At 42.7% G+C, this 18,570-nt stretch overlaps 1 protein-coding gene across 2 annotated transcripts in view; it reads right to left on the reverse strand.

Moving 5' to 3' along the window:
• Window positions 1-364: 364 nt before the first annotated feature.
• Window positions 365-18,570, reverse strand: part of NAPB (NSF attachment protein beta) — a 34,669-nt gene continuing 16,463 nt past the window's right edge. The window contains exons 3-11 of one of the 2 annotated variants that reach the window (XM_039529758.1): window positions 15,499-15,615; window positions 13,527-13,573; window positions 13,261-13,338; window positions 9,249-9,304; window positions 8,577-8,661; window positions 5,408-5,512; window positions 4,840-4,908; window positions 4,280-4,330; window positions 368-3,352 (exon numbers count right to left, since the gene is read on the reverse strand). In XM_039529758.1, coding sequence (XP_039385692.1) covers window positions 3,248-3,352; window positions 4,280-4,330; window positions 4,840-4,908; window positions 5,408-5,512; window positions 8,577-8,661; window positions 9,249-9,304; window positions 13,261-13,338; window positions 13,527-13,573; window positions 15,499-15,615 — 713 coding nt within the window. In that variant the 3' untranslated portion in view covers window positions 368-3,247. Of the gene's footprint in view, window positions 3,353-4,279; window positions 4,331-4,839; window positions 4,909-5,407; window positions 5,513-8,576; window positions 8,662-9,248; window positions 9,305-13,260; window positions 13,339-13,526; window positions 13,574-15,498; window positions 15,616-18,570 lie in introns of both variants that reach the window. The other variant, XM_039529759.1, reaches the window with a different exon arrangement.

An 18,570-nucleotide genomic window follows, 5' to 3' on the forward strand; every position in this document is an offset into this window, starting at 1 on the left:
GCACTATGGAAGCAAAGCAGAGTAACGATTAAAATTGTTGCAGAACTGTTAAACATGCATCAGAAAACTCTACAGGACTCATCACTTTTCACAAGTGAACAGAGTCACACTGTAAGCCTACAAGAACTTCAGTTGTACAGGCCTATTTGTATTTAGTATAGGTGTTAGGTGCAAGGTGAAATTCAGTGCACAGCATGCTGAAGAGTTACACACTAAATATGCAGAATCTGGACCCACTTGCTGCAGAGCACTCTTTGAAGGAAAGGGGCTTTACTGTTAAAAATACAACTATCAAACCAGGGAGTTGAAGTGCATAGCAGTAGCCATTCACCAGAAAAGAATGCATCACAATTACTTAACTTTTATTTTATTACTGTACTGGTTCACACAAAACAATCTGTTCCTGCTAAGGCCATTTCATTATTAGTTTTCATAGTACAGATTCTTGACCCAGGGGAAGGAAAAATAACACCCTGACAGATTTGCTTTATGATTTACATGATTTGAAAACTGGTATATCACAGCTTACAACAAATAATTACATTACAGATGACATGCTGCTATACAAAATCACCAAGGTTTGCATTTAGACAAAACTACTACATTATAGAGTGCATTAATAACAGATCACAGATTAGTACATAGAGTTCTGGTACATCAGCAGCAATTTATGCATACTATCATAATTGTGCAAAAATACTGTGTTTTTAGGTCCTGGAAAAATAAATTAACCACACAAAGTAAAATGTAACCAGTGCCAAGATATGTTTAAAAAAATTCCACAATTTCTGTATTAACAAAATGTGCCTCATGTGGTGATACCTGTGTAGGATTTTCACTAAACTTGGCTGAACTGTGTTTTATCTGATCTCAAATTATATGTACTATGGCAAGACTATATGTAATCAAGAACTATGTTCCTTTCTGAATAAGGAAAGTTATGAAACTTGAAAAAACTAATGCCCCTCTACTAAACAAAGCTTGACACCTCATTTCTTCTTCTACAAGTGCTTTTTCAAATATTTAGGACTACTGTAGCCTTTTGTTTTTCTAAATAAGCATGCATATATTTTCCTCTCTGGGTTGTCTGTATTGACTCAGCTTCAGCTGATTCTCTACACAGATACAGCACGCAGGTGTGACAAATCCACCCCTGAGCAACAGCTCTGGTGACCTAACCCTCCTGTAGATGCAGTTAGATCAACAGGGGAATGCTATTATCAGTTTATGTGCTAGTGCTCAGGGCCATGGTTTTCCTACAGTGACAGAAAAACCCCTTCCATAGCTGTAGGCTGTAGCCACATGATAGAATTATGTTTAAAGAAGAGTCGGATTTGTTCAGGCATGGTTCCCCTAGAGGGAGATCCAAGTCAGCCATTTCTAATGGGACCAGCCACTGTAAGCAAGTGTTAATCGCACAAGTTGCAGCTTTTTAACATTTCCTAACACATTTGAGTCTGTTGCTCATCAGAGCCAGCTCCTCCCAGTCCCCTTTTGGCCACACATCTCCATCCGACAAACCTAAATTCTCGAGGAGGGAGAAAACTATTTTGTACAATTTCAATGATGAGTCGATAAAAAACAATCTTTCCTGGAATGTGTTATATCATTTGGTCTCCTATCTGACATGTTCTGTAAACAAATGCTGTTACTGTACGTCAGGCAATAGCCATTCAATCCCAAAAGCTAGCAGCACAAACAAAAAACAGATATTCATAAAGATGACAAAAATGAAAGCCAGCTAGTACCCTGTCTGGAATGTGGGTAGGTCCATGCATATTTGTAGCAGGTCTTTCCTCCAAAAGAAATCAAAGACCAACCTAGGCCATAGATAGTAGCAGTACAGATACCAACTATGGGATACTAGTGTTTTCCTACGTTAAAGTATCCAATATTTAAAAGGTCAAATGACTAGCTGCATTTATGCAAAATAAAGCTAGTACTCTTTCATTATGTAAGCAGCACTGGTGACATAAGAATGAAATAATTTCTACAGCTTATTGGAACTGCACTGAAATATTAAGCCATAACATTGAAACTGCATATGGTCATGAGCCTATCTTACTGTCATACATATATTGAATATAGGTAGCTTGTCTACTTATCTCCATTGAAACTAGGATCTACACACACACACACACACACACACACACAAACTGGGATTCACACACATTCTTCAAGACCATTTTTAATTTCTACATAGTTTTAAAACAAGCCTGGGCAAGCTGTTGTCCAGCAGTGCTGAAGGAGGGTAGCTTAGCTAAGATAAAGCCTAATTCAATAACTACTGACACAGCTTTGCCAACAGCACAAAGGGAAAGAAATCGTGTTCTGGAATATACAAAAAACCTGCAGCAAAGACAATAGCAGGAACTTAGGTAAATGAAAAGTTAGAAAAATATATTATTACCTGTTAAAGTCATCTTAGGGCAGGAGAGATGGTATGCACCAAAACATAACATAAGTGGAAAAATATATCCAAGAAAAAAATAGAAGAAACTTACATTTCATATATAGTTCTTAAATAGAAAATACATGATAAGCTAGGTCCTATTTAATGAATGGTTTGGGAGAAGGTAATTGATGATATATGCAGACCCCTCACCTATGAAGATTAGTGTTTTTAGACCCAAGCCATTATGTATTTATTCTTGCACACCTGTATCTGTATAGTATATACACATACACACTGTATCTAAAAATCACAAGCATTTCACTGTCATCATTAAAATAGCTCTGTCAATTTTAAAAACAAAAATCTACATGTCTCACTAAGGTCCATTAAAAACACAGAACTTTAGCAATACGTTAGCATCATATCAGAAAATATTGCGTGTACTGTATGTCATGGACAGATATTTACAAGCATGGATCAAAAATGTTGAAGACGATGAGCTAGTAGAGAAATGGCAGCAAAAAAAATGTTAAAATTAAAGACTTTTGGCTCATCAGCTACTAAAAATAAAGATTTTTGCCCCAAGCATTTCTTTCACTGATCTCAAAAGTCTTGTGAATCCCTCTATTGCTCTCACATACGGAAGATCTGTCAGCAACACCTAGGAGTATCATTTCTTATCCATCCATGTCATCAAAAAGACACCAGGATACTAACAATACAGGTCATTTGGTTCATAAGCAACAAAATTAAGCTAGGTGTACTGTCAAGTATCCCATAATGGTCCCTGGCCATTACACAAAAACAGATTATTTAGGAGTTAGGCAACATGCCACATATACCACAAATAATTCACTTTAGGTCTCCATCACCATCTCCTTGAAGTGATTTTTTGATGCGAAGCAACATAGTCGTAAGCCACTGATCCAAGCGAGATATGGAATCAAATTCCTTAACCTAATTGGAAGGAAGTTTAACACAGTTTAACAGGGCAAACGGGAATATGGCTATCACTACTCCTAGGAGTAAACTGTGTGCTACATTTCATTTGCGATTCATTTGTTAAATTTCTGTTAGTTAAATATTCCTTAAACCACTGATACATGTAATAAAGGGCTGAGCCAAAGCTCATTAAAGTCTGTGGGAATTTCAAATATCAAGCACAAAGAAGCCAGGATTGTTGGAAAAAGACCAGAAGAGGAAGGAACTAGAGTGGAGAGTAAAGAGTCCTCAAAATGCAGTGATCACCAGTAGGGGAGCCCTGGTAATTTAGAAGACCCTCACCCAAGTTTTTTTTTTATATATATATTATTATACTTCAATGGGACGTAAGCGTGTGCTTCAGTGCTTTGCTGATGGGGGATGGTTTGCTGAATAGGGTCCTTTAGACATTTTCAGCTGCTTTGTACTGCTGCAGTAGCCCAAGGCAGCCCACGCCCACTCGTGAATATGGCCCCGAGATGTTGAAAAACTCTTGGGACCTGATCTGCTACTGCACTGATTTCAGCGGCGTTACACTATAAAACTAGAGTAACACAGTAGTGAATCACGCCCTTAGATTGTAAACTCTTTCCATCAGTTCTTCAGGACAGAGACTTTAGCCTGAATTTTCATTCACACGAAGGCCTCTTTACATTGCTCTGTTTACCCTTCCACAGCGGTGTAAAGTGGCTTCACTGTAGGTGGCAATCAGCCTATGTGTTTTGTACAGCACAGAGGATGCTGCCGATGCTCAAAGAATAACAGTGCCCAGGTACACTTGTGCAAGTAACTGAGCATGCAAAATTCACATGCAAAAATGAAGCCTTAGAGGGGGGGCTCCTTTGAACTTTGGTCCTAGAATTGTCTGCCACAAATGGATCAGTGTACAGCTTGACTACTTACTGCCTCAGTGTACGCTTCACAGTTTTGGTCCTCATGGGCTTCCAGCAGTTTCTAACAGAATCACAAGCAAGGGTTATACATTAATATTGAAAATGTATCACTTCAATGTACAGCAGACTCGGCACACGCTGTCTGGGTATTCTGTAACCCTATGGTCTACAAATTACATGTAACGCTTTTCTCCATTAAGAAACCAAAAGAGAGAATAAATATCCAATGCTTGCACTTCATGCAGAACAATGACCTCCTGAACCTGTTTAATCCAGCAATATACAGACAGTGTCTGATACTATCCAACAGGCCCTTTGGATCTATTGTTATAATATTAGCTTACCCATAAATATCTACTTTCATTAAGATTATAATTTGACTCATTTAATTGCCTCCCCAGTTACACAAGTTCTGTACAATTCATGTGGGTGTTCTCTAATATATACAAATAACATGAAACAGATCAACACAGGATACGGTAAGGGAAAGATAGTACCAGTGCAATTTTTTTATTTCCAACCAATAACTCAACTTTCAGGGCATCTGTATTTAACATCAGTTCTACTTACTTTCACTAGCTTGCACTCTCTCGAATCTGTGAATGCTGGGAACATTTCTTCATACTTCTCAAGAGCAAGCTGAAACAGAGAAGCTAGCCTTTCCGTTAAAATTACTAGAAAAAGCAACCACTGGGTTTCATCTAAATACAAGATTTTAATACCCGCATCCCTTTCTTTTACAAATAATTGCTTGCGCTATTTTGTGGATATGAATGTAGACATCTGTGCCTCTGCTTGAACTGTGGTAGTTACATCTCTACATGCCTTTGTCTGCACCCAAAACTACGGGCGCCTCCTACTGTTGGCAAGCATAAAAAGGAAATCTGGCTTTGAAAAACAGGGCCCGCCTCAGCAATGATTCCCATACAAAAATAAAAATCAATTGTTCTTTTCTAATAGGAACGCACTTCTGCAGCTCAGCTCCTACGACGAATGTTTAATAGTAATCACTGCGTATCGAGAGAGAATGTATATTTCACCCTCAGACTGTGGAAATAGGAGATAGTTCAGTCACATTACTTAATGTTGCAAAATTTCATTTAAGTGATGCTGCACATCCTAGGAGAATGTCACTAACCTTAGCATTCAACTCATCCACAATGAAGTGGCAGAGAGCAGCTTTAAAGAAATACTCTTTTGCGCTGTACTTGAGCAAAGGATTATCCATGGTACTTGTTCCAACCTAAATATAAAAAGTTATAGTGACAGTCAGGTTATATGGTATCTTTTCTTTGTAAGACAAGAACAAAACCCCACGGCGATCAAAATTACATGCAAGAGCTCACACACGTTTAACAGACTGGATTAAAAACATGCAACAAATACCAGATCCTAAGAAAAAGCAACAGCTCAACAGGTTTCATCTAATACAACAAAATTCCAAAGTGAAACAGATCAGTCACAAATATTTGTATATATAAAATAATAAAGTGATTTAGGCATTAAAGTTCCCACCTATTGTGATTGAAAAGATATGTGTGCACACACACCCATTTACCCTCTTTAAGGGTTCAAACAGCACATGTCCTGCAGCACTTCAATGCTGCACTACCACCCAGGGCAGAAAGGTGGTTCTCTCTGTTCCTCCAGGGCTCAGTCCTGCATGTTGCTGAGCGCTCTCTCCCTGATCCAGCAAAGCCCTTAAGCACATGCTTAGCTTTAAGCACAAACAGTCCCCACGGAAGAGGCGTGAGACTGCACGTGTGTGCACGTGTAGGACTTTAAAAGAGCGCTGATTCTGGGGAAAACCACACTCACTCTCTCTCTCTAAGTGGTGTTTTGTACGCTGTGCTCCAGTCATCGGAGATGCACTCTGTCTAAGCTTTTCTGGCAGCCAATTGGAACCTAGCACCTCTTATAAAGCAGAACGCTGCTGGCAAAGGGAATCCACTCTAGCACCTCCACCAGGTTTGTCTGGCATTACAAACAGGTTCTGGAGCATGTTACATAGCACTATACAAACACATAAAGGCCAAACCACGACTGCCCTGCACAGGGTCAGTAGAAGAGGAAGGAGAGTGAAAGGAATTGGTTTCCCACCCTGCACGCCCATGCAGGAGGCAGACATCATTTGGATGGCTGCAGTCCTAGAATGCAGGAGGTTCTCGCCAGCAATATTCCAGACCCCAAAGGGGCCATATATGACAGGAAGAGCATAGCTGTGGCTTCATGTCCCCTGCGCACTAGCTCCCGACTGCTGAGTACTGGGGAGAGCAAAACTGCAGAGCAGATGCAGTAACTGTCACCGGTCAGCATCACTGGAGGCATGATGTCGGCAAGCATAAGACTCCAGCCACCCCTACACTACAATAGTTTGCTTCCCCACATCTGAATGTTTTTGGCCTGATTCAGCAAGGTGCAGGGAGCCCTCAGCTCCTGTGGAAGTCAGCAGGAGTGGAGGATGCTCAGTAATTCTAGCTCAGATGCCCACAGAGCTCTGTTTACTGTGCACTGCTTCACAAGTACAGCCTCTCTCTCAGTGCCTCTATTTGCCATTTGATGCAGACTAGGCAACAGTGATTTGATTCTGTGATATCCTGTACAAGTATTGGGTCCCTAAAGGGTTCAAAAGCAAAGAGCTGATTTAAAATACTCCCAGCCAAAAATCTTCATTACAACACAATAGCTAAGTTTGCAAATAGGTATCCATGAAAACAAAACAGGACATTCTTACAAAAGGTAAAAAATACATAAAAATAAAAATTTTGAAAGCCAGGAAGTTCACAGATTAGGTCCCACAAACAACCTTAGCTGATCTCATGCCATTGGTCATCCTCTAGCTACCTACCAACCCTCATGTCTGGAAATTCTGAACACAAACGGTAATATGGGGGGCAGCAAAAGCTCTATTAAAATTATCCACTCAAGTGCATCGGCTGCCAGCCGGTCCGCTAGGGATTAGCTCTAGCCATGCAGTATAATTCCTAATTATTTCACAGATTCCCGCACTAGATATAGTTAAGACTGAAGCACTAACATTTGAGATTCCAGCCATAAGACTATTTTGCGGTGGGGGAGAGGTGGGAGGAAGAAAGGAGAGACTTGGAAGCACAAGGCATAATTAGCTTTGGGGAAAGTTTTCTAACTCTGCAATCACATGTCCGATCACCCTCAAAGTCTTTCCCCAAAATTATACCAGACAGGGAACCCCCAACCCAAGAAGTTATAGGCGTTCAAAACTAAGCTTAGAAAGTAAGTTAGAATTTAACCCTGGAACAACTCATAGAAGCAGTATCTGCCCTTTTAAGAAAAACAGCTATGCACTAGATCTCAAAGGAGTCTGGAACCAACTAAGTTTGAAGTGTCTAGGCCAAGCCAATTCCTAGATACAGTTTGACACACACAAAAAAAATCACTCACTTTTTCAAAAAGTAAAATATATTTGTGATAAATTACATCTCTCAAAAATTTTAGAGAGACAAGGTGGGTGAAGTAATGTCTTTTATTGGACCAACTTCTGTTTGGTGAGAGAGACAAGTTTTCGAGCTAACACAAAGCTCTTCTTCAGGTAAGAACAGATGCAGTAACTATCACCAGGTAAGAAATGCTCCGTGTAAGCTCAAAAGCTTGTCTCTCTCACCTACAGAAGCTGGTCCAATAAAAGATATTGCCTCAACCACTTTGTCTCTCTAATATCCTGGTACCAACATGGCTACAGCAACACTGCCTATATCTACCTGTAATGGCTCAGCTGATTCACAGCATAGTTTGACAAAAAGATCTCTACACCTGACCGAGTCCACATGTGAAATTTCACATCCAGTTCAGTTGAATGGAATGGGCAAACTCTCTCTTACAGCGGGAAACTAGTTGCAGCCTCAACTACTGAGAGAATGCTGATTCTTTCCACAATTAGGGCAGGAAATGATCTCTTTAGTCCACATTGAGACCAATGCAAGATTTAGGGCTTGTCTACGTTGTCCCGCAGTTTGGACTACGGGATTAGAAATAACAGTGCATTAACGCATTAACGCAGTCCTGTTGGAAGAGGACTATGTTAACATGAACTAGGAACACTTTAGTTCATGCCTGCAGTGTCCATGAGGGAGAGTTACAGTGCAGCACTTTAGTGCTCACTGCTATTCACAACCCCACAGTCCAAACTGCGGGGCAGTGTAGACAAACCCATAGGGGTCCAGTTTTAGTGACCACAGGTCCTGACTCAGACATCAGGAGCCGCATACAATATGACAGTTATGGGACTTCAACTACGTTGTCCATTTTATAAAAAGAGTATATATACTAACCTGCTCGTAGATTTCAATTGCCTTCTGGTACTGCTCTAACTGAGCAGCATATGCAGCCACCTTCAGCAGACACCGGTTAGCTGAACTACAATCAAGGACTTCAGTTAAAATAAGTAATGGTACATGTGTCAATTTCCCTACTTCTCTAATAGATACATCCACTAGTTAATATATGTGAAAACATACCCCAGCAGTTACCTGTTAGAAAAATGAGTATATTAAAAATACCAAAATTATCAGCACACTAAGGCCATATGTTGACTCTGAAAGCTTTCTGCAAATCTACAGAAAGTTCTCTTCCCAGTGACCTACGGCCTGATATTCAGCCCCAAGGAGACTAGAAAGCATGTGCATTAGACGGTGTATGGAAGTCAAGCATTAAAATCTAAACAAAGGCAGAAATCAGTTTTCACATGCAAGCACCTTAATAGGTCTCCAAAGATCTCAATTTGAATCCTCATACTGACAGATAGGTAAGTGAACCCCAATTTCATGTCCCTAAGTGACAATCTCTGCATCTTAATGCAGGATTTGGACATCTTATTAAAGAATTCACAAATTAGGAGAGGCATATAATACTTGCACATCTTATTATAGGAAAGAAAAAAGAAGGATAAATCCAGACTGTAAACCTTCCTTGTTTAAAATAACTATTCTCTGAAGAAGACTTGCCTGTTGGATTCTTCTCCTTTGTAGTAATCTGCAGCTTGTTCATAATGTGCAATTGCCTAAAAGACAGACAGAAACATTTTTCTCTCAACATGTTACTTTTGAGATGAGATTTTTGGGGAAGACCGTATTTACAAAGATTAGAATTTTTCAGAATTCCTCAGGTGGTTTTAGAGGAATACCATGACATCCCATTTTTATTGTCCCACAGGATTATACCAATATTGAAACACTGCAACCATCCCGAATGAACTCTGATTAAGAGCTCGATCTTGCAAAACTGGACTACTGACTATAGCTCTTACTACTGTATGTAATGCCACTGAAATCAAAGCTTTGCAGACAACCTGGAGAAGGAAAGAACGAAGAGGAGAAAGGCCAGCAGGAAAAGGAGAGGGAGATGCCCCAGGACATAATGGGGCTTCTCTGCAGCAAACACAGATGCTGCAGACTCTTGTGGACCTACAGGTTGAACAATCCCAGGCTCAGCTCCCTTTGCAGTCCTTGCAGAACTCCACTGCAGCATCCACCCTCAACACTGCACACGGCATCATGGGCCGCCGCCCTACCCCTCTACCACTCCACCCCAGGAGACATTACGGAAAACCACAGCTTCACATACACTGACCTGTGACCGCCACAGTAGCTAAAATGGTCATAAATGTTCTTTCCTCTTGAAAAGTGCTATTCTATTAATTCATGACGTTTTTAATGTCTTTGCTTTTAAATTGCACAGATTTTTCTTTTCACTGGTTTTGTTACTGAATAAAATTTTATTATTTGGAAAATAATTCATCTTTATTAGTTCACAGCATACGTGGCAGAGCGCCTAGCAGTTCTGAAATCAGCTACTTAATTGTTACTGCACAGTGTGACAACTCACAGGATCAGTGACCTACACGGTCTAATAATGATAAATGTACAGCAAGCGCTGCAAAATTCATAGGTGCACTGACAATGTTATAGTCCGACATGTACCCCCAGCACCACACAATCCTAATAGGCCACAAAATAGCAAGGCCACATATAGAGCACAGTGCACCACAATGCGTTCCTGCAGCTCATTGTAAAAGTGCTACTTCAAAGCCTCTCTGAGTCATACAGCTGCGATAAGCTCTTCTAACAGCCCTTGTATCTGGCTGTTTGAACTCCGCAGATAGCCTCTCCACCTCTGCCCTCCATCCCAGTGGCAACCTTCCCCCCTTTGCTTCACAGAGATTATGTAGGACACAGCAGGCAGCTAAAACCGTTGTGATATTTTTCTTACTGAGATCCAATCTTGTGAGTAAACAATGCCGGTGTCCCTTCAATCTGCCAAATGCACATTCAACTTCATTCTGCACTTCTGCACCTGCTGATCTGGTAGTTGAATCTTTCCTTGCTGCTGTCGAGGTGGCTGGGGTATGGCTTCATGAGTAAGGCTCAGATTTTGTCAGGGATATTTTCAGTAAAAATCACAGACGGGTCATGGGCAATAAAGCCTGTGATCTGTCCGTGATTTTTACTAAAAATATCCCTGACACAATGGGGAGAGAGGAGGGTCCAGCACCCGCAGCGACTGGGGGCTCTGGGGTCCCTGCTCGGCCCGCCATGGCTGGGCAGAGGCAGGGAGGCTCCTGCAGCCTGCAGGACCTCCGGGGAACCCCCACCATCCACGGCTAGGAGCTGCTGAGGGCCCGCTGCCAGCAGCGGCTGAGAGCTGCGGGGCTGCCTGCTGTCCCTGGGGCACAACATGTCACGGCAGTCTCTGGAAGTCATGGATTCTGTGACTTCCATGACCTCTGTGACATAGTCGTAGCGTTATTCATGAGCCACCTGAGCAAGGGGTAGGCTAGGTTCCCCAGGATCATTACTGGCATTTCAACGTTGCCAATGGTTATCTGCCGGTCAGGAAAAAAAGTCCCTCCTTACAGCTTTCTAAAAAGTCCTGTGTTCTTAAAGATGTGAGTGTCACGCACCTTCCCTGACCAGCTCACACTGATGTCAGTCAAGCATCCCCAGTGATCCACCAATGTTTGCATAACCACACAAAAGTAGCCCTTCTGTTGATGCACTCTATGGCAAGGTGGTCTGGTGCCAAAAGAGGGATATGAGGGCTGTTTATTGCTCCACCACAGTTCAGGAACCCCATTGTTGCAAATCCATGCACTATGCCCTGCACATCGCCAAGAGTCACAGTCCTGCGCAGCAGGAGGAGATTAATGGCTCTGAACTGAGGCTTACATTACAGTCGCTTGCATGACAATGGCCCCTGCAGTGGGTTTTCCAACTCCAAACCGATTTCCCACTGTTTCCATGGTCCGATCGCTCATTTCCCCACTGTCAGTGCAGCTCTCGTTTTGGGGTCCCTGCACTGGAGGTCTGGGGCGAGCTTGGCTCACAGATCTGGGAATGTGGCCTTGCACATCCAAAAGTTCTGCAGCCACTGTTCGTCATTCCAAGCCTGCATTACAATGCGATCTCCACCAGTAAGTTCTCGTGTCCAGAAGCAGCACGCCACCATCTCCAGCTGCTCCATGAATGCCAACAACCTTGCATTGGTGCTCGCTATATCTCACAGCAGTCTGTCCTCCAAGGAATCGTCATGTTCCTCATTGATTTGGTTATTTCTGCAGCTCTGGATTGTGTGTCCTGTGCTTGCAATGCTTACAGCAACAGTGCAGAGCTGTGCAGGCTTCCGTGCTTCAGTCAGAGATGGTGGATAGCAAGGAGAGCCATGTAGGTTCGTGGGATTTTGAAAAAAGGAGCAAAAATTATGGGATATAAATGACATTATGGGATGGAGACAGTTGCACACTGGGAAGCTGACCCCTTGATCCCAGTCACCCCTGAACGACTCGTTTAGGCCCCATCATGCATTGCCAAAACTTCCCAAAAGACAGTGGCGGGTTGCACACTGGGACTCCTACCCATGGTGCACAACATTGTGCATCGACAAAAGCACTCCTGGTGAGTACATGCATCACCGACACAAGGAGCCAAGTATGCACACGCACAAGCAATATTCTAACAGCAGCTTAATGCCAACATAACTTGGGTCAACCAAAGTTGGCAGTGCACACATGGCCTTAGAGGAAAGACAGATATCGAGTGGACTCACTAAAAATATCACTTCTCATGACAAACCGCACTTTCCTTGTAGGGTAAAGGGAAAGAGTCTCTCATCCAAGTCTGTTAGCTCTGACATGCTTAGCATGCAAGGCTGCAGGCACCACAGACATCCTATCACACTTCTGCAATGATTTGTCAAATCATATTAAATGTGTGTAGCTTGATTGTCTTCCCCCCTGCAAAGAGCTGTACCATATAAACAACTTCTGTGCAATTCACACTTTCCTGTCAGTCTTTCACAAACACTTTTAAACTGACCGACAGTGCATCATCCTCATCAGGTCTGAAATGGGGTCTGGGGTATTTCAAAAGCACTTGCGTAAATCTAGAATCATAGAATATCAGGATTGGAAGGGACCTCAGGAGGTCATCCAGTCCAAGCCCCTGCTCAAAGCAGGACCAAGCCCCAACTAAATCCCCGAATCCCTAAACAGTACTCTCAAGGACTGAACTCACAACTCTGGGTTTAGCAGGCCAATGCTCAAACCACTGAGCTATCCCTTCCCTAAAAGTGACTTGCTCAGTCCATCTGCTTCAGGCCTCCATATGAGAATCAAGCTTCCACTGATGATCATAAGGAAAGGAAGAGGTAACTTAAAAACATGGAAGAGAGGGGGAGAAAGAGGCACATCAAAGGCAAAGACCAAACAACTCATCACTGAGGCTTGATCCTGGTATCACTCACACCAAGTTTAACTACACTAACTTCACACACGTTACTCCTGACATATACCCACATCAGCAGGATCGGAAACAAGCCTAGAGACTTCGAGTTCCTGGAAGAGCCTGATTCATGAAGTTCCCTAGGCCAGCAGAGTGAAGTTTCATAATCATATGCAGTTCTGATAGCACATTCAAATGTACACAGTTTCAATGAAAAGTTCTAACGGTTTAATCAGCTTACCTTTTCAATATCTACCAGTTCAGTCTCATAAATCTCTGCAATGGTGATGTGATGCTTGGCAGCAATAGTAAATCGGCCCTAGGATGGACAATTAAAAAAAAAGATATATGGGTTTTTTTTCCCTCTCTCCTTTAAGTACATGTGGCATTTATTACTTTTAATAGAACAACGATTTAATAAAACTTGTTTAAATAAAGAGGCATCAATCTAAGTTGCCTTACATTGGGATACCAACCCCAGCTCCTCAAGGCAATACAATTTCTTACCAGGTCTGTGTAAATATCGATGGCTGCATTTAAGCAGTTCATAGCCTCTGTAGCGGAAGCATTCAGGAAAAACAATGAAAAATAAAATCAGCTGAGACATCCAGACATTGTTCAACAGTTCAGCTTTCACCAAGGCAAGGCAGTATTTCTGCTGTGTGTCTGTTCTGACCAGAAACCTAAATAGCCAGCTCCTCAAACAACCAGCTATCCAGGCTCTGAAACTGCAGACATACATTTTAATGCCCCAAGTGCTACACATACAAAAACCTCTGAGATGTGTGAACTAAAAGTGCATTTGTATTGGCAAATCTAGTAAACATACAATACCAAATTCCATGGAGAAATGCACATCCTATGTACAAACTGATTTTTCCCAGAGCAAAATTTTGGCTTTGAAAAGTTACAAATTCAAAAACTAGCATGTGCAAAAAACTGTATGCCCAATCTCTTAGTTTGCTTTTGAAAATGTTGTCCAGAAGAAGCAAGCTTTTAGTATACTCAAATACCTAGTGAATACACAGGAACTCTGTCAATATTCATAAGAACATAAGCATGGCCATACTGGATCAGACCAACAGTCAAACTAGACCAGTATCCAGTATTCCGACAGTGGCTAGATGCTTCTGAGGGAATGAAAAGAACAGGGCAATTAGCAAGTGATCCATCCCCTTGTCCACTCCCAGCTTCCACAGTCAGAGCCACTGATGGACCTATCCTCCATGAATTTTTCTAATTCTTTTATGAACCCCATTATAGTTTTGGCCTTCACAACATCCCCTAGCAATGAGTTCCACAGGCTGACTGCACATTGTGTGAAGAAGTCCTTCCTTATGTTTGTTTTAAACCTGCTGCCCATTAATTATATTGGGTGACCTCGGTATTTGTGTTATGTGAGGGGGTAAATAACACTTTCAGATTCACCACTGTCACACCCTTCATGATTTTATCGACCTCTGTCATATCCCCCCTTACTCGACTCTTTTTTTAAGATGAACAGTCTCAGTCTTGTTAATCTCTTGTCAGATGAAAGCTGTTCCATCCCCCTACTCATTTTTGCTGCCCTTCTCTGGGCTTTTTCCAATTCTAATATATCGTTTTAGAGATGGGGTGACCAGAACTGCACGCAGTATTCAAGGTGTGGGTGTTAACAAATAGTTATTTGAAATCCAATTGTGTCCACGTGGTTTCCCCATATTCTTAAGGCTGTGAGAGACAAAGGACACAACATATAGGTTGTTTGAACACATCTTTGCCCATGAGCCGGTGTCTTTTCTATCCCTAAGAGAGTTTTGCGATCTTTCCCCTTTCACTCGCCCTCCCTCCACTGAAAAGTCCAGACGGAAAGCTGAACAGGTCTCCTTACTTGAGTCTGTCGATGATGTTTCCATAGGAAGTCAGAGGGGTCACTGTTACTTAATATGAAGCATCCTTCATGCTGTCTACCATAATTCTAAATCCTACTGGCTGAGAAACAGACAAGGGTCCAAATTCTGCTCTCAGTTACACCAGGGTAAATCCAGAGTAATTCTGTTGAAGCTACTGGATTCACTCCAAATGTATACAGGTATAAACAGAACACAATCTGGTTCACAACTGACATCGACAGAGACAAAGAACTACTTCTTTAGACTTGTAAATCCCAAAACACACAAATGGTAAAACCAGACCTATTATGACCAATCTTATTTCAATAGGCTCATGAAAAAGTTTAATCAGATTGCTTCAATCCAGTACAGACATGATAAATTTAGCATTAGTTGCAGAACATGAATGAGGAAACAGGCCGTAAGCAAACTATTTCTTGCCTCTCTATGAAGTGCTCACACTCCAAGACCGTACTCAAAGTGCTTTACAGAAAACCACACTGAAGATCTTAAACCAAATACCTGGCTTACAAAAGGAAGCCAGCCTGCCAGTTACTATACAACTAACAGGATTTGTATATTCCTGTACAGTATTTCATTTGCCTTACCTTGTGGATCTGCCTTTTTGTAAGCATTCCCAGCATCCACAAAACCGATGGCTGCATCATGTTTACTCTGTAGCTGCATATGGAGCTTAGCTGCCTGACAAAATGCATTTCCTGCAGCTAGGAAAGAAAGAAATAAAAAAAGATTAATATTTCCAGCCTCATTTAATAAGCATGAATTTATGGACATGCCGACAGTAAAAAGATGAGCAGATGCTGCTTCCCACTACCTGAATAACTTTAATAGATATGGTAACTATGCAAGTGGAAGAAAAGGCACATGAATTTCAGTGACCAAATCATGCTCTCAGATACACATGCTTGTGATTTGTGGAGAACTGCTATCCTTAAATGTGCAAAATCATGGCGTTAAGAACACATATGGCCAAATTTCAATAGACCTACAAAATTATAATTTTTGACTGTGCACTCTGATGTGCAAACAAAAAACTGTATTTGTAAGCAAAAATCAGGTCACCATCCATAAAACTACCCCAAAGGTTTTCTTCCATGCACGGAAAGAGGAACATTCGGCGTAGGAGGCCCACTGAAAATTTAAGGTCACATTTTCAAAGAGACAGCTTTCCTTCTGCAGCTTCAATTTGCATATGCAAAATCTGTACCCTCACTTTTATGTCTGAAATTGGATGGTGTACTCAACTCTGAGTACTTCACCTCTACCGGATTTGTAGGTGCAATCAGGTAGTCAGAGGTGGATCATATAGATGTACTTTGACTTGCTACTGCAATTAATTCTGTGGGTGTCAAACTGCAAATGGAAACGGCACCTGAGAAAAGGGAGGCTGAGACCTATCCCTTTTTGAAATTTTTAGTTCCTGCAACTTGATGGCAAATGAAGCAATAAAATCACTGCTTCTTACTCCTGATGGCATTCTGCGCCAAAAAATTAAAAACTGTGCATAAAAAATATACAAATTCTTCACATAGTATTTAAAAAATTCTGCAAAATTCTGCAAATTTTATTTGTCAAATAAATGTGGAGGCTCCATCACGGCATTGGGGAGTACAGGCCACTGGCTGCACAGATGTGAGAGATCACTGTGTAGCTCCCCCCTTGGGACACAGACTCAGTGGTGAGGCTGGACCCAACTCTGACAGCACAAGGACCGGGCCTGCCCAGAAACACCCAGGGCCCTGTCCCTCCATGCCAGGTGCACGAGATGCGGGCAGACAAGCTCAGCAAGGCAGGATCCAAGTGTGGATGGATCCAAGTGTGGGTTGAGAGTCAATCCGGGTGTGGGTGGCTCAGTGGGGGTTCCGGGATGGGGGGGGCTGGATGCACAGGGGCAATGGTAATGGGACTCTGCAGGGGGGTCCAGGTGAAGGTGGTGGGGGCTTAGCAGGGCAGGTCTGGGTGTGTGTGTGTGGGGTGGGGAAATAGAGCTCAGCAGGGGGTCTAGGTGTTGGGGGCTCAGTAGAGGGTCCAGATGCTGGGGGAGTGGGGCTCAGTGGGGAGGGGATCCAGGTGCAGCTGGTTGGGCCTCGGTGGGGTGGGGATCCAGGGGCGGGTGGCTTGTCAGGGTGGTCCAGGTGCAGGGGGAGTGGAGGGGTTCTGAGTGCGAGGGGGGGGGGTTCATGGTGGGGGGGGTCTGGATGCAGGGGGGTTGGGCGGATGGGGGAGCAGCTCCCTGAACAGGGATCCCTCCCCCTGCAGCTGAGGAGCAATGGGTGCAAGAAGTGGCAGCAGGCTGGGGAGGGCTGGAGTTCACAGAGCTTCCTGCAGCTGGCAGGGAAATTTGGGGGTGGGTCTGACCTGGCCCCGGATGCCATGCAAGGGAAGAGGAAGTCCCGTCCTACCCAGCCCAGCTGGGACTAGCAGCTGAGCCTGGCACAGGGTAGAAGCCACCAGCCGGGTCTTCCCCAGTCCCGCCCCCTGCCCCCCAGTGATTTATCTCTCTGCCAGCTGCCCTGGGCACCTGAAACATACTGCTGGGGAGGGTCGCATGACCACTCTTGTGGCTTCCCTTTGCTTCCCTGTCAGAAAGTCATATTTCTGTGAGGAAGCAAGGAAATCTGCAGGGGACATAAATTCTTCACATGTGCAGTGGCATAGAATTCCCCCAGGACTCTGTTTCTGTTACTATTTCTACCCTATCCTAATACTGACAAATTCACACGTTCAGACTGTGCTACTCAGTAGTGTATGTGCATTTAGCAGGAGATTGTCAAAAACACAAGGCACAGCTAGGTGCCCTGCTCCCACTGACTTTCACTGGGACTTGGGCACCTCATTTTTGTTTTGAAAGTCTCCCCCTTGCTTTGCTGATGGCACATCCAAGCATGATTTACAGAGACACAGATAAAAAGTTTGGGAAGAGGTAAACAATTTTTTCAGTTCCTCATCTCCCATTTGTTAAAGAAAAACTGGTGATATTTTGCCCCTTGTGAACAGAGTTTTCATTCCTTTTCTGCAAAAGCCTGAAGAGATACCAATGTCTCAAATCCCATGATTATTCCGTGCATAGGACGTTCACATTTATCTTGGGAAATTTATATTTGCATCAACATTTCCCACAGCCACCAAATATGGCACAGCATTTCCAACACAGAGCTAGCAATAACTATTCCACGTTTACAGTGCTACAGCGCAGCAGGGAACAGCTATTCTCCTTGTGTGCCTCTGATTTATAGCTCATCCAGAATATTAGATCACTTTAAAGTTTCTGGCCTCAGGAAGAGTGTGTTCTACAAGACTTAAAAGCAAATCAAAGAGCCCAGGGAAGCACCTCTTGAGCAACTTCTTTGTAGGCAACTAGCTTTAATTATTTTAAAATCATAATGTGAACTTGGACACAGGCTAGTTAACTCAACATTGTAAGTATTTCGGTCACCTCCCTTTCCCCGCTCCTGACATTTAATTAATTCCGGAGAAAACTATGGGGGCTTGATAGTGTACAGAAATTAGATTGCCATAGTCACTATTCTCCTGGAAATACCCTACCAAGTGGAACTGTACTTTGATAATTTGCAACAGGACGCTTGAGCATTCACAGGTCACTAAGCTGTTAGAAATGTTCTTAATCAATTATGCAAGCATTCAGCTGGGTATAAAGG

The sequence above is a fragment of the Mauremys reevesii genome, linkage group 3, assembly GCF_016161935.1.
Source record: "Mauremys reevesii isolate NIE-2019 linkage group 3, ASM1616193v1, whole genome shotgun sequence".
NCBI lineage: Eukaryota > Metazoa > Chordata > Testudines > Geoemydidae > Mauremys > Mauremys reevesii.